The following is a 14,504-nucleotide window of genomic DNA, read 5'->3' on the forward strand; positions in this document are numbered from 1 at the left end:
TTTTAGTGTTAAAAGAAGAGCATTTGCAATTCCCTTTAATATTTCCACTGACATAAGTCAAGTCAGGTTCAGAGTCAAATTACATTATGTAATTCCTTACATAAAAACTGGATTTAAACCGTTTTCCCGCTGAGGATGTCTCATTTTAAATGAGAACACTAGCAAAGGTTTTGCTGCATGGTCAGCTTTAAATTCTGTGTGAAAAGAGCTTAAGGTCAGCGGATTTGCAAGAGGCGTATGATTACACACAAAGTAATACCAGGATAAACCATGCTTATTACACTGATATGTAGTTGTAGTGCTACATTCAGTCAAAATCCTGAAAAACCTCAAATCCAAATTAATTTTGAAGCTTTGATGTCACTGGAAGTAAATTCCTCGAGTGTGTATTTGTGCCTGCTGTGTCTACTTCCGTTTAGTTTCCCACAGTCTCTGTACTGCACATGTTTTTTAACTTGTCTTTGTATATGTGTGTTAATCTCAACATCAGGCTCATCTGGAATTTGACACAGATCGCTTCACTGACTCACAGCAATGATGTTAACAAAATCATTTTCTCCCAGTGTGTCCAGTATAGTATTGATGGTGTGTTTGGCTATGGTCAGTCTGAGTCCCTTCATACTGCCACTGACATCCACCACGATTACTACATCTTTAGGAGAGGTGGCTGCCTGGATATACCTGGAAGGAGACAGAGAAGTGAGGTAGGAAGCTGTAAACACTTTTATCTTTTAACAAAATAACATTCATCCATGAACAGAGACTGTGTTATTTAACAGCAGACAGACAGAACTACTTATTTTGAGCTTTATCCGTTATGTTCTGTGAAACATAAAACTGGACAGTTCCTAGAACTTGATTTACTGTCACTGAACAGTAATATTTTCTAATTTGCTATTCAATAAATAGACCTTTTACAGGGAAGACATTTTTAAATTCTATTAAGGTGTGAATAATGAAATTGACAATGGGTAATCTGCATGTCACTTGAATCTAACAGAAGTATTGTTAGAGTTATAAGTAACACCTGTGCTTTGCAAATCAAAATATCTGCTGCAGGAAGGAACCAATTAGGGACCTATTTTATCCCTTCACTGCATTTATTATAAAATGATATACAGTACAGCTGCTGTTCCTGTATTACTCTATATGTCCAAACGCACTGCAACAGAGTAACCTGCCTCTGGGCGTCATTCAAACCTTGAATCTACAGAATGTCTCTGTTTACTATCAACTATTTAAAGATTTAACTTAGAATAAGTTTAATACATAGCTTAGCGTAATGGTGAAACCACGGATGCACAAAAAGGCTGACTGCTAAATTATAATTGAATTTTTTCTTGATTGCACTTCTTGATTAAATAAACCTTAAGCATGAGGCTAAAATATAACTTATCATAAAAACACCTTTCAGTGACTGCATGTGCAGTTGATTTAACGGGCTCACTTTGCCGAATAGTTGCTCACTCGTGCAGACTGGTGCCAACTTGCCAGACTAACAGAAGAATCCACATCTGATGGTCAGCAATAGATGTTAATGGCACCCATTGGCTCCTGGCTTGGAGTGTCATTGCCAAAAATAAGGCTTTCAAAGCTATTACTGTTCTTCCGTCATTCCTCAGAGAAGCACTATCTTGCTCTTGCATTCCATACAGAAAGCTACAACCCTTAAAAAAGCATCATTAAGGAACTGATGTGGGTAGGAATATAGCTTTACCAGTTCCTGTTCCTGCAATCAAAGGTGACAACACCATTCTCATCTGGAATCCACTGGATCCCTGGAGACAGAGACAGAGAGGTTTAGCAAAGGTAGGCACTCAGAACTGCTGCCTTGTTGCCTGGTTTGGCAAACAGATGAACAAATGGATGCACGGATGGATAGTGACAGATGAAATGAAGGAGAGATTGATGAAGTCGCAGATGAGTAAATAAAGCCGTGTAACAAGTCCTTTGCTAATTACACACACACACACACACACACACACACACACACACACACACACACACACACACACACACACACACACACACACACACACACACACACACACACACACACACACACACACACACACACAAACACACGAGAGAACTCAGCTGCAGCCATATTGTAGCTGAAACTGAGTCATCACGTTTGACGGACAGCTTCCTGCATCATCAGTTGCTGTCTAAGTATGCTGTTTAGCTGCTGTAGCTGAATGTTTATCTACACCTCTGTTCTTGCCGTCTCAACACTGTGCCGACACAGTGAAAATGAGCAAGTGAAAAGACTTTGGGAAGCCTGCTGGATGTCCTAAATGTAGGAGGAGGTGGGGGACAGGTGAGTGATGGCTTAAGTGTCATCACTATTGAAAAAGATGTCCCACCTCCTCCTGGACACCCTGTGCAGCTCCTGCAGCGTCAGGCTGCTGCACCCGTGGTGTTTTACAGAGAGATGCCGCAGGTCTTTACTTCCTGCAGCGGTCCAACGGTACAACCACCATGGCCAGTGGTAGACCCCAACACACTAGACTGGAATACCCCTGATGTGCAAAAACACTGCCTGTAAATATAAAACGTTGTGCCTCTTTAATTTTATATGGTCACTTTTTTTGTTTTTGTTGATATACTGCTACTCTTTTTTTACCATGGTGTACTTATCTGCTATTTGTTTTAACTTAATAACATGTGCATACTTCATTTATTTATATTTTTTTACATGTTAGTCTATTCTCTCTACTATATCTGCACTATACTTCTGCTGTTGTAATAATGTACATTTCCCCGTTGTGAAACAAATGTAGGGATTATGTTTCTGATGTAGTATTTATGCACCTGGATAGAGCCTAAAGAAGCCTGTAGCGCTGCCAAAGTACTGCCAGGTGAGAGTTGGATCTTTCTTGAAGTTATCAATGAACACGTCATTCAGAGCCTCAGACATGTACGCTCCGTTCACAATATCTGTATCTACAGAAAGAAAGAGAGGAAGAATAATATTGATATATTACTGGCATTTAGATGTATTAGGCAGTTTGTGCAAGAGAATGCTGTCTGTCATGCTGCATATTTACACTTCTATACCTCGGTTGTAAACATTTGTAGGGACTTGAATGTTACTCAGTTGTGTGTTGACTGGCAGCTTATTGAAGTGTTCGTTTTTCTCCAGAGCGAACTCTCCCCCCAGCGACAGTGGATTCCCATCCTCATCCACCATGTTGATCAGCATGGAGTTGAAGTATTCAAACTAGAGAAACAGCATTGGATAAGAAGATCCATCGGACAATATCAGCTGATTATGTGGGTGTTATCAGCTGTTATCTGGAGCATGAATATGAGTGGCCACACTCTACATCCTAATTGGCTCAGTAGGCCATTATCAATTAATGGTAAGCTGGATCACTTCAGGACTGATACAAATGTTATGCAGTGACCTCTAGAAGCTGAAGTAATTATGACGGGAGCAACAGAGGACGTCAGGTGATGTAGAAAACAAAGGGAAAAAAAGACTGTGTAGGAATAAGTTGGTTTGGGTAAAAAAAAAAAGTCAGACTTTAATCCTGGAGACTGCTGTTCATGTCCTGTTTAAAACAAAAAGATTGACTTATTTTGAGTGACCTACTTAATTTAAGTACGTAATATTAGAGCCTAATCTTTGTATTAAGTACAGTATTTTCCTTAGCTTAACCAAGTAGTTTTTATTTCAATTTACAACGCTCATCGCATATTTAAAAGGTCAAACATTTAAAACTGCAACCATTTTACAAGGTGTATGTAGGCACAGCTTGCCCTGTCTGAAGAACAACAATGGTAGCGATAACAATTGATAACAGCTAAGATATTAATGAATGCTTTCAAAATGGGTGATGAGGAATTTATAGATTAATTGATGAATCTTGATTCTGTATGGTAGATCTGTAAAAACCTTTGTTAACTTGACCTATTACCCAGGACAAAGGTCCTGTACACTTATGTTCAACAGACAAACATGCAACAAAATCAGCCAATATTATAATTAGAAGCAAACATATATATATTTTGTGTGCGATCATTTGTTACATACTCTTATTGTCTGTTTTAGACTGCACAGAGGTTATTGTTCTCCTATCTCAATCAGGTGTATTGCCAATTAGGTTTACATGTACAACACATTTCCATTGGTGTATAATGATGCATGAACAGAATAACAGGAATTAAGTTCCTAAAAAGAAGCAAATATAGAAAAATATATAAATCAATTGTTACAAATATACAAAATTAAAACAGAAAAACAAACTGTAAATAAAACAAAAAAGGTAGGTACAATAAGAATGTGACAAATTACTGCATAAAATATGTCCAGTACATTAGAACTAATGTGGAAGAGCTCTACAGTTTCAAAAGAGGTACCATTAAACAGAAATGTAGAAAATATACAGGGGAATGGGCAAGGATGTGCTTAAATGTAGTGTCTAAGGGGTCACGTACCTCTAGTGTTTCATTGTACTCGTGGTAAAGGTCAGCATCCTCTGCCGCTTCTGCTAACCTCTGAAATAAAACACAGCTGGTTAAAGATGTACTTTTACCATGAAGGAAACATCATCAAGTACAAGTGTATACAGAATAAACCTGCACATTTTTGTATCTTTATTTTAAAAAGGTCATGTCGGCATAAGAGCTCATATGAATTGTATTATCATTGAGCATGTGTCTTTGCTCTTACAGAATGTATCATTGTTACCTTCACAGATTTCATTTTCCTCCCAAGCATCTCCTCCATCTCCTCAGCAAACTTCTTCACAAGCTCCTCTCCGTCCACCTCCTCTATCTTCACCACTGCCTCCACATCCTTGTATTTCTTTAAAACAGACACAGTTGTCAAAATTAATAACAGTGCTGATTATTTTCCAAGCATCCTATATCACATACATGATTTAAGCTCCTTAAATCAATAAATGAAAAGACAAAGAGTAAGAATTGATCAATCGCTTCTATTTTTACTACCATGAACTAAAAAATATGAATATTAGCAATAGCTTTAAAAACACAGAGAAAAACTGCTGTTAAAATAAAAGCATTAAAACAAAAAGGCAATAAACAAATTAAAGGCCAAAAGCTGAACACAAGTACAAATCGCTATCTAATGCCATAAAACATAATCAAAAAAATAAATTGTTATAAATGTGGGTTTTTAAACCAATATATATAACACATCTTGACAACAGTTCTTAAACAACAGGTAGACAGGAAGTGAGGGTCACTGAATTGTGATACTGTTTTTCCTTACTCATTTCAAAATACACAGGGGAAAACAACAAACACACATAACCATGGTAGAGCAGTATGATACAATTATGCACACGCGCAGACACCACACATTTACAGTCTGCCATACAGATGGGGGTCAAGCCCTGGCTTTATCCCCTCCCCAGAACCCCCTCTCTAATCTGCAATATGATAGAGTGACGCCAGAAGAAACCCTCCCCTGCACCGCGCCTCCTGACTGACATCTGCTCTAATGTATCTCTGGCTGCTAGTGGCTACTGGGTCTGCTCACTGCACTATTGAATTAAAGCAGTTACATAAACGTGATTCAAGGGATTGCGTGCTTTTGTTGCTTGTGGACACAGAGGTTAATTTCCGGCACTGATGATAAAAGTTTCAGTTGTCAAGACGGATGATAGAATTTCAGGCAATGTTTTGTTTTGTTTTTCAATTATCCTCAGTGAGATATTGACTCTTCTATGAAGGGGCCCTAATAGGTTTTATTGCATGTAAATGGTCTGCAAAGGCTCAAATCCCTGAGTTCCCTCCAGAGGGTGTTTCTCTCCCATATCCTCCCCCCCTGCCTGAAACTTTTCCATTGGACTCTTCTGTATTACAGTGACATCACTGTGTTACAGTCACGCTTTTATTGGCTAGCGGTCCAACACATTATACGTGATAGGTTAAGGGCCAGGACATCTCTAAGCAGTTAACTAATCACAAGAGAGCCGGCCAGCTAACCAATCAGAGCAGACTGGGCTCTGGTTTCAGACAGAGGGTGAAAAGAGGTGCTGCAGCACAGGCAGTATGAGAAAAATAAAGAGCTTTTTGAACATTAAAGCATGGAGCGATGTCCCAGGAGACACACTAAATACTATTATGAACCTGACAATGAGCAGAATATATGTCCCTTTAACAATTTGAAGAGCAAAATGAAATTGTACTGAGGAGTGGGCCCTTAGGCAAGATAGCTACAACGCTTGTGTAGCCTTTTGACCCAAAAAATACAATCTGACAAGTAAAACAAATTGGGAAAAACCACTTAATGCCATACTAGTTCTATTCTAGTTCCACTTTGACACATTATGCTTTTCAATTTCCGTTACACTGGAGACCGTATTACAGAGATAAGACAGACAAACAGATATAAATGTGAAAAGAGGGTGATAAAGAGCTACACTAACCTAATGCAAACAACCATAAAAAGTAAAGCTCAAACAATTTCTATAATATTTTCAAACACTCAATATCCTATTCAGTTTACTCAGGCAGAGGCAGTAAATGTTCCACAGATAAGGAGAGGGCCATCGATTAGACAGAGGAGGGTGATTAATTGCCTCAGGTTGCAGAGATTAAACTCATGCGATGTGTGCTTTTTACATTTCACTGACTAGATACAAATAAAAAGAGTGTAACTGGGAGACATATACCCAACTTTAATATTAATACTGTTATAACTGATACTGTAACTCCAGCAACTCGTGTTATTGCTATTACTATGACAACTACACCACCATCCCTTGTACTGCGAGTGTTTATCTGAAGCTGCTTGGACCAAGTTAGGCAGTATTTTACGTCCTGTGTGCGTTTTTTTCTGTACAGTTGTTACAACAAACTAAGCCTGGGGGGTATTTGAGATCAATCCAGTCTGCAATACAGGCAAATACATCAAACTACCACTGCTGTGAATAAATATGTCAAATCTGGTTTATTTTGTAGCTCGATTGGTGGATACTTCCTTGCTGTACAACATTAAAATGCTGGTAGACCAAAAGGAAAGTATACATGTACGCCACAGAAGAAGCTGGTTAGTATGTGCATGTCTGAGTGAAAACAGTGTGTGTGTGTGTGTGTGTGTGTGTGTGTGTGTGTGTGTGTGTGTGTGTGTGTGTGTGTGTGTGTGTGTGTGTGTGTGTGTGTGTGTGTGTGTGTGTGTGTGTGTGTGTGTGTGTGTGTGTGTGTGTGTGTGCGTGTGTGTGTGTGTGTGTGTGCGTGTGTGTGGGTGTGTGTGTGTGTGGCAGATGGTGAATGGGCCTGCTAGGGATTCTACAGGGTGGCATGCAGAGAAAGACCGCACATCCTAATTACTAAGACACACACGCACGCACACGCACACGCACGCACACACACACACACACACACACACACACACACACACACACACACACACCATCTTCTTTAATCTTCAAGGTAAATCACTCAAAATCCAACCCAACACTTGGGCATGACATTAAGACATTAACATCAGATATTACATCAATGATTTTAATAGTACAAAAATGTGTGTGTGTGTGTGTGTGTGTGTGTGTGTGTGTGTGTGTGTGTGTGTGTGTGTGTGTGTGTGTGTGTGTGTGTGTGTGTGTGTGTGTGTGTGTATTTGCTTTTCAATGAACTGTGTCATCATATTGGACTCAGGGCCATGTGCAGATGTTGTACAGCAAATGTATGCCAGTTATTCAAGATCCAATTGGCTGACAGAGCAGTGGGGAGGGGGAGGAGAAACAGAACCCGCCCACTTCAGTCTGATGCGATGATGTCATTTGCAATTTCTGCAACTGCATTTAAATGTGTGTTTTAGATTTCACTCCTTATCTGTTGTATTTGAGAGATGAAAAATGTAAATCTGCACATTTCAGGGTAAGGGAATTATCAGAAAATGTATGCAATTAGCCATCATGATGAGGTCCAACTGTAACTTTAGATAGCTGTGAATATATTGATACTGGGATGTCAACCTCCTCTATGTGTGTACTGTACATTCTCTGGTATAGCCATAAACTGTATGTTAAGGATAATCAATCAAAGGGATTAAAGCTGCACCACCACCTCCCCCTCGCTGATGTCTGAAATGGGAAATTACTCAAACACACAATCATTCATCTTAATTGACCTCAAAACACATCAAATTAAGATGCTTTGGAAGCTATTTCAATGTTGTGCATGTATGTGCATCTTCTCTGTTGATCTGATTTGTGTTTCTGTCCAACATGGTTTGCGTGTGTCTGTATTTGATAATGTGCGCAGACTGTTCTGTGTTTAATATCTTACCTTCTGCAGCAGTTTAGCTCCAGAGTATCTGGCGGACAGAGCAGCTATCTCTTTGCCGAAGGACACAGCCCACTTTTGCACCCTGGACAAAGAAAACCTGATCAGCGACAGATAATCAAAACTGTTATCAATATCTGTGACAACAATGAAATAACCTAACAGGGAAAGGCTGGTTTACATTTAGGTTACATTAGAGTAGAGCGGCGATACAATCAGTTAAATGCATATTTTCATATCATGGCAACCCAAACAAAGGGTCTTATCAGTAACTAAATCAGTTGTTAAGTTGATAAAGGGTTGCTTAATTTAAAGAGGTGTGAAACAAATAGCTGAAATTCCGGTAAATAAACGTGTGAGTCAAAGAAGAGCAATAGGGCATTTTCCTATAATCCAAGTTACCGTACTATTCCAAAAATATTTCTAATAAATGTAATAAATTGTATAATTGCAGTCTGAGGTAAATATGACAACTGACCCCATAAAAAATAATTCATTGTGTTGAACATCTGTGGAGCAAATATTGTGTGAACATGTCTTACTTCCAGAAGTGATGTACCTGACATTCTTACATTGATTAGAGAAAAAGAAAAGCATGTTTTTAAATCATCTACTATCAAATAAAAACATTTCACTTGTTTCTTGCCTGAAAACTTAGGGTCAATAGGACAGTCTTTATCAAAGCTGACCCTTGATTTACGCAGACAATCATGTTAAAGGTGACCCTGCATTCAGATTAAAACAGATTAGTGTTCAGGTGACAGTAGAAGCTGTCAGTCCGCCAGGTCAAGAGGTTACTCTGCGCTCTATAATATGCAGTACATTTACAAATCCTTATTTGAATGCAGCCCAGCAGGAAAGGTAGCAGAGGTTAGAGTTGGCAGGATGTGACAGATGGCTCAACCAATGGGGAGGCTGCCAGCTCGCTGCTAGATATGCAGGCAGAGCTAACACAGCTAGTCTGCTATCCAGTGTTGTGCATGAACGAGTTCAAAAGAACGCGTTCATTGAACACGCTCATTTTTTCGTGAACGTTGAACTGAACGCAACACATTTTTCAATAAAGAACTTGAACGTGAATTAGTTCACATTATGTGTCATGAACGGCAGACATCACTATAAATGAACGTTGGCATTTGTTTTCCATTGAAAACTGAGTGACATCTGTTTTCTCTTTTGAAACGCAACGAGAGAGAAAGTTCCTCCCTCCTGTAGGTGCCGCTTAAATCATGTATCAACGCAGAGATAGTTTTGGCACTGTATGCGCAATGCATTGCGGGCGACGTAGTGTCCGGCTGAGAATAGTTGAGTTGAATAGTTGAAACGTACTGGCTTCCGCACAACGTTACCCATGATGAATTGCAGCAGAGCGGCTTAGGCATAGCAACGCCGAGAGCGCGGAGGGCTGGAGGCTCGAGAGAGAGAGAGAGAGAGAGAGAGAGAGAGAAAGAGAGAGAGAGAGAGAGAGAGAGAGAGAGAGAGAGAGAGAGAGAGACCAATGACGACAGTGAGAGAAAGCGCTGCGATTTAAAAAAAAAAAAAAACAAGATGGCTAGTGGAAGTGATGGCACGGAGACGGACTCCGATTCTCCTCACGAACATTTAAAACAATTTTACACTCTTGCAAACCAAGACCCCGACGGCAAAACTCTTTCCTTCCTGTGTAAGATGTGTCCACCTGCGCAGCAAAAACAAGTTAGGACATCGACAACGTCCTTCTCGAATTTGAAACGGCACATTGAATTAAAACATCCATCCAGTGTGAATGCAATTCAAGAGTTTTGCTCATTTCATACACACACATAGGTATATATAATATCATATATATCAAATAATATATTCATATTTCATATTATATATTCTTTATTTAATTGAATGCTAGTAGATTTCATTGCACTAAGTATAGAACTGGTCTATCTTGTCTGTATTGCTACAAGTTTCAGCACCTGTTAAGAAACCAACAATAGCAGTGTTATGAGCAAATGTCTACAATGAACAGTTTCAAAGAACGTATAGTGATTTCTAGCTCGTAGTGTGAAAAAAAGTATTTATTTGAATATCTCACGAAAAAAGTGAAATGAACTGAACTTTGAACTAGTTCAGAATTAAAATTGTGAACTTTGAACGTGAACTGTTCACTTTGAGCATGTATGAACTGAACTTGAACTAGTTCAGAAAAGCTGTGAACTGGCACAACACTGCTGCTATCCTTGGTAGAAGAAACTAGCTGACTTGTTTATGTGTTTATATTTAACTATGAGAGTATGCTCATTATCAAATGTGAAGATTGTTAAAGTAAAGGTGCTAGGAATGGCTGTTGCATTATAAAAATATGAAATATTTTATGTTCATAGATAGCAAAGACTCTATTGTTGCTTTCAAATTAGTGAGATCACTGACCCTGAGTTAAGACATGTTCCCCAGAGTTTAGCAAAACTCTAGAAAAGTAATTTATTATGCATTATTTATGCAAGTTTAAATAAGAGAAAGATGTAACAGGATGAACCAACTGTAAAGCTGTTTCTGAGGTGCAGTGAACATACAGTATTTAATTAAGAAGAACCACTTGAACCTACTGCTTGTTCAACCTTTTTTATCATGATTATGCTGGAATTTGTAACATAAATAGCAGTAACACAAACTGCCAAGTCTGGAGTTTTTCGTGTCTCCTCATTGGATGAGTTAAGGCAGTATCAAGTATAAACTTTCGTCTGATAAATATACGAAAGTATTAATTTAGATCAAGGGTGTCCAAACATTTTTCGCTGATGGGCCGAATACAGAAACACATAATAATGGCTGGGCCACTCAGAGGTAAGGTATATTGCCTCTTAAGTTAAGTTTAAGTTAGCAAAAATCCATCTAATGTAGGTCAATTATGCTTGATGTTTGAATATGCTTTTAAGAGAAAAAAAAATACATCTCAGCTCTCCATAGAGTTTCATTTATTTTGATACAAAACGAGTTGGCAGTTCATCCCTTAAAACAGGAGCCTCAGAGTGCTTATAATAAGGGAAAATATGAAGGGTCTATTTCAAGCTTGTTATGCAAATAAGTTATTGGGCTTTTTTTTATCAACTAATATTTGTTAGAACATGTTCTCAACTTGAATTGACTGAATTTATTTGAAAAGTGGGCTTTTTGACACATGAATACTACTGTGTAATATATGTTTAGATATATATTGAAGAAGTTTCAGGTGTGGGCCATATTCCATTATACTTTCCCCGGGCTGTGGGATCGATACCCCTGATTTAGATGGTCAAATATCTTTTTGAAATGTTTCTTGCACACTGCCTGTAGTGCCTCTTAAACTGTATGCCGTAGTGTAAAGGAACATGCCATGTGCTACAATACCTCTTTACAAGCCAAGTGAGGTCAGATTAAGACAGGGCATTAGGCAGGTCACACTTAGGTGAAGTTTGGACCAGTTCCTAAGCAGTTGGTACTGTAACTCTGGTACCGAAAACAGGCAAAAAGCAGGAAAATGAAACATTTCTGATATAAAAATCACTCATTCAAAGCATTCCATCACGGTGTCTAGGGTGTTAAAGTCAAAGAAAGTTGCTCAGCTCCTAAATGTATGTTTAAATGTGTGATTTCTGTTCCTCCTGGCAGCAGAGCAATGTTCCCTCAGAGGCTAAAGAGTTGACCTTCTTGGCCTGAAACGTCCTGGTTATAGCACGCTAACTTCAAGAGCCAGCAGGGCGATGCTGCCACATCTTCCCCAGGCACTGCAAAGCATTTTGGGCTCAGTGACCTGTGCTGGCCCTCTGAACCCAGATGTCACTGGAGCTTTAATCTCTCTCCCACGTAACACCAGAACCTGCTGTGTGCAGCACACACTCTCTGAGCTGTGTGAACTCACACACGTTCAACATTTATATCCTGAGACAGGTACTGTACAATCCACCATGCTTTTGTTATGTTGGAGGGTTTTTGACTTGATTTAGATTGATCAAACTTCTATCATATGTATGTCCACTGAAATAAAAACCTAGAAATTACACAGCATCTATTCAGCGCAAGAAACACAATTATGTGTATTACTCCGTTCCTCTCATCCCATTACACTTACACACAGTTACACACAAACACACACCGTTAATAGGCTATTTTGGACTGATAGCACTGTATCGATCTGTTGGTGTTTTAAGTCAGCAAAAGGTTTGAAAGCTGTTCAGGGCAAAAGAGCTTCGTCTGGTTTCTGGAGATCAAACAAACGCAGCGTTTCATTCCAAAAGAGAAGTGAGACAGAAAAACCGACCACTGAAGCAACAAGGCTCCATGAGTTATTGCAATTCCCTCGTGTAAAAGCCATCTCTCTACCTGGGAAATGTAGGGGAAATAATTCCTGGTCAGCAGTGTCCTTTTCTAAAGCTAGTTTTTAAAGCTTTATTTACAGATCTTCTATCCCAGGTAGAACATGATCCTTTTAAAATATATTGGTTAAGAAATTCATATTACAGTTCATAATTACAAGGACAAAATCTAAATCAGAAGGACTGTATAAAGAACGTAATGTATTTAATTTCTCTTTTTAGCAGCTCTGCTAACAATGACAATATTAGCATGCTGGTGTTTAATAAGATTAAGTGGGAAATACTCTATTCTAAAAGTCCCAATATATTTTGGCATTAGTCTTCAACAGACAAACTGGTGAAGACAAGCAAACCATAAAACAATAAATATGAAACTTTTATTTTGTGTTGATTTTAAGTCTATACATCATTTTCAACATACTAACTGTAGAGAGGCTGCGTAGTCATTGATAGTTTGGCAGGTGGCTACACCCCCACCCACAGGTGCCCATATGGCCTCTATGCATCTGTGTGGAGTAATCAGCCAAAAGAAAAGGAACACTATTGACTCATCTATGTCACGTGTGGCTGTAAAAAGGACAGGAGCTGTAGACCTGCCAGCGCGTCCACGGGGAAATGACCGGGTACAATAGCTGATGTAATGTCTTAATAAAGCACTGTGTTTGTGCTCAGCTAGGACAGTTAGCGCTGATTGTTAGCACATCGTGTCTCACTCTGTCAATCTGTGTCTCTAGGTAAGGACATAATCATAGTACATCATGTAATCATCTAATTGGTTGGCTCAAACTTTGTTGATGTGTTTATTCTGAAATATGAAAATGTGTTCATTAAATGTGAAGATGGTAATGTAGAGGTAACCGGATTTCCCCACGAGTTTAGAAAAAAATGAGCAAAGTCAGTTATTTCAGCATAATTTATGCAAATGTTAAGAAGGGAAAGACGTGACAGGATGAACCTACTGTAATGCTGTCTCTGAGCTGCAGTGAACACTACATCACATTACATTTTATCCAAAGTGATTTACATACATTCAATACTGGGACAATCCCCACAGGAGCAGTTTTGGCTGAAGACTCTTGCCCACAATGACATGCTGACTGCAGTGGGACCGGAACCTGCTCTCCGCTGATCCGAAGATCAGCACCCTATCCCACTGTGCCACAGCCTTCTTCTTAATGAACATGTTTCATTAAGAAGAACCACTTTGACAAACTGCCTGTTTAACCTTTTAAATAGGTAAACCACAATCTGCCAAGTCTGAAGTTCTTCTATAAGTCTCCTAACTGGATGATTCAAGGAAGTGTCAAGAAAATGTTTAAACTTATGGATAAGAATGATTCTTTGAATGAGACAAGACAAAGCTCCCTGGAATGAATGGCGCTCAAATAAACATCAATTGTATGTAATAATATATTAGGTAAATATGTCCCTTATACATCGAGTGTGATCTTTATGATTTATGTGAACTTGATGGGACTGACATGGTTCCCCCTGATGGTTCCCTCCCTGGGGTCAAACTGTGAGTGTTCGCTAATGTAACTGTACTCACGTTTCCGGTGAGATCTTCATCTGTCCGTCGACCATCAGGCACAGCGAGCTGGAGAGGATAATCCACAGCAGCATTATCAACCTCCCTCTGCGCGGCCCACTTCGCTCCGATTTACTAGCATTCCCGGAGCTTCCCCAGCTCCAGCGTTTCATCCCTGCAGCTGCCGCAATCTGCATCAGCCCAGCAATTGTTGCACGCTGGCTCCAGAGAGAGAAGGATTAAATAAGGAGAGCGCAAAGTGATGTTAGAAATGCTCAGGACACAAGATGGAAGCTGTGTGGTCCTGGGTAGGGAACGTTAAATGGGATTATTGAACTTTTTCTGTTGAAAAAACTACTATGAGAGCAAATCAAAAGAATGAAGTTGCA

General features: G+C 39.3%; 1 protein-coding gene across 6 annotated transcripts in view; it reads right to left on the reverse strand.

Annotated features, from left to right (window-relative positions):
- The window catches only part of cacna2d4a (calcium channel, voltage-dependent, alpha 2/delta subunit 4a), a 94,569-nt gene that overhangs the window by 76,251 nt on the left and 3,814 nt on the right, over window positions 1–14,504 (reverse strand). For all 6 annotated transcript variants that reach the window (XM_063905712.1, XM_063905716.1, XM_063905715.1 and 3 more), the window contains exons 2-9: window positions 14,137–14,333; window positions 8,269–8,350; window positions 4,697–4,813; window positions 4,444–4,503; window positions 3,061–3,223; window positions 2,815–2,946; window positions 1,718–1,778; window positions 531–681 (exon numbers count right to left, since the gene is read on the reverse strand). In XM_063905712.1, the coding sequence (XP_063761782.1) occupies window positions 531–681; window positions 1,718–1,778; window positions 2,815–2,946; window positions 3,061–3,223; window positions 4,444–4,503; window positions 4,697–4,813; window positions 8,269–8,350; window positions 14,137–14,312 (942 nt within the window). In that variant the 5' untranslated portion in view covers window positions 14,313–14,333. The remainder of the gene's footprint in view (window positions 1–530; window positions 682–1,717; window positions 1,779–2,814; window positions 2,947–3,060; window positions 3,224–4,443; window positions 4,504–4,696; window positions 4,814–8,268; window positions 8,351–14,136; window positions 14,334–14,504) is intronic.

This window comes from Eleginops maclovinus, chromosome 17 (assembly GCF_036324505.1).
Source record: "Eleginops maclovinus isolate JMC-PN-2008 ecotype Puerto Natales chromosome 17, JC_Emac_rtc_rv5, whole genome shotgun sequence".
Lineage (NCBI taxonomy): Eukaryota > Metazoa > Chordata > Actinopteri > Perciformes > Eleginopidae > Eleginops > Eleginops maclovinus.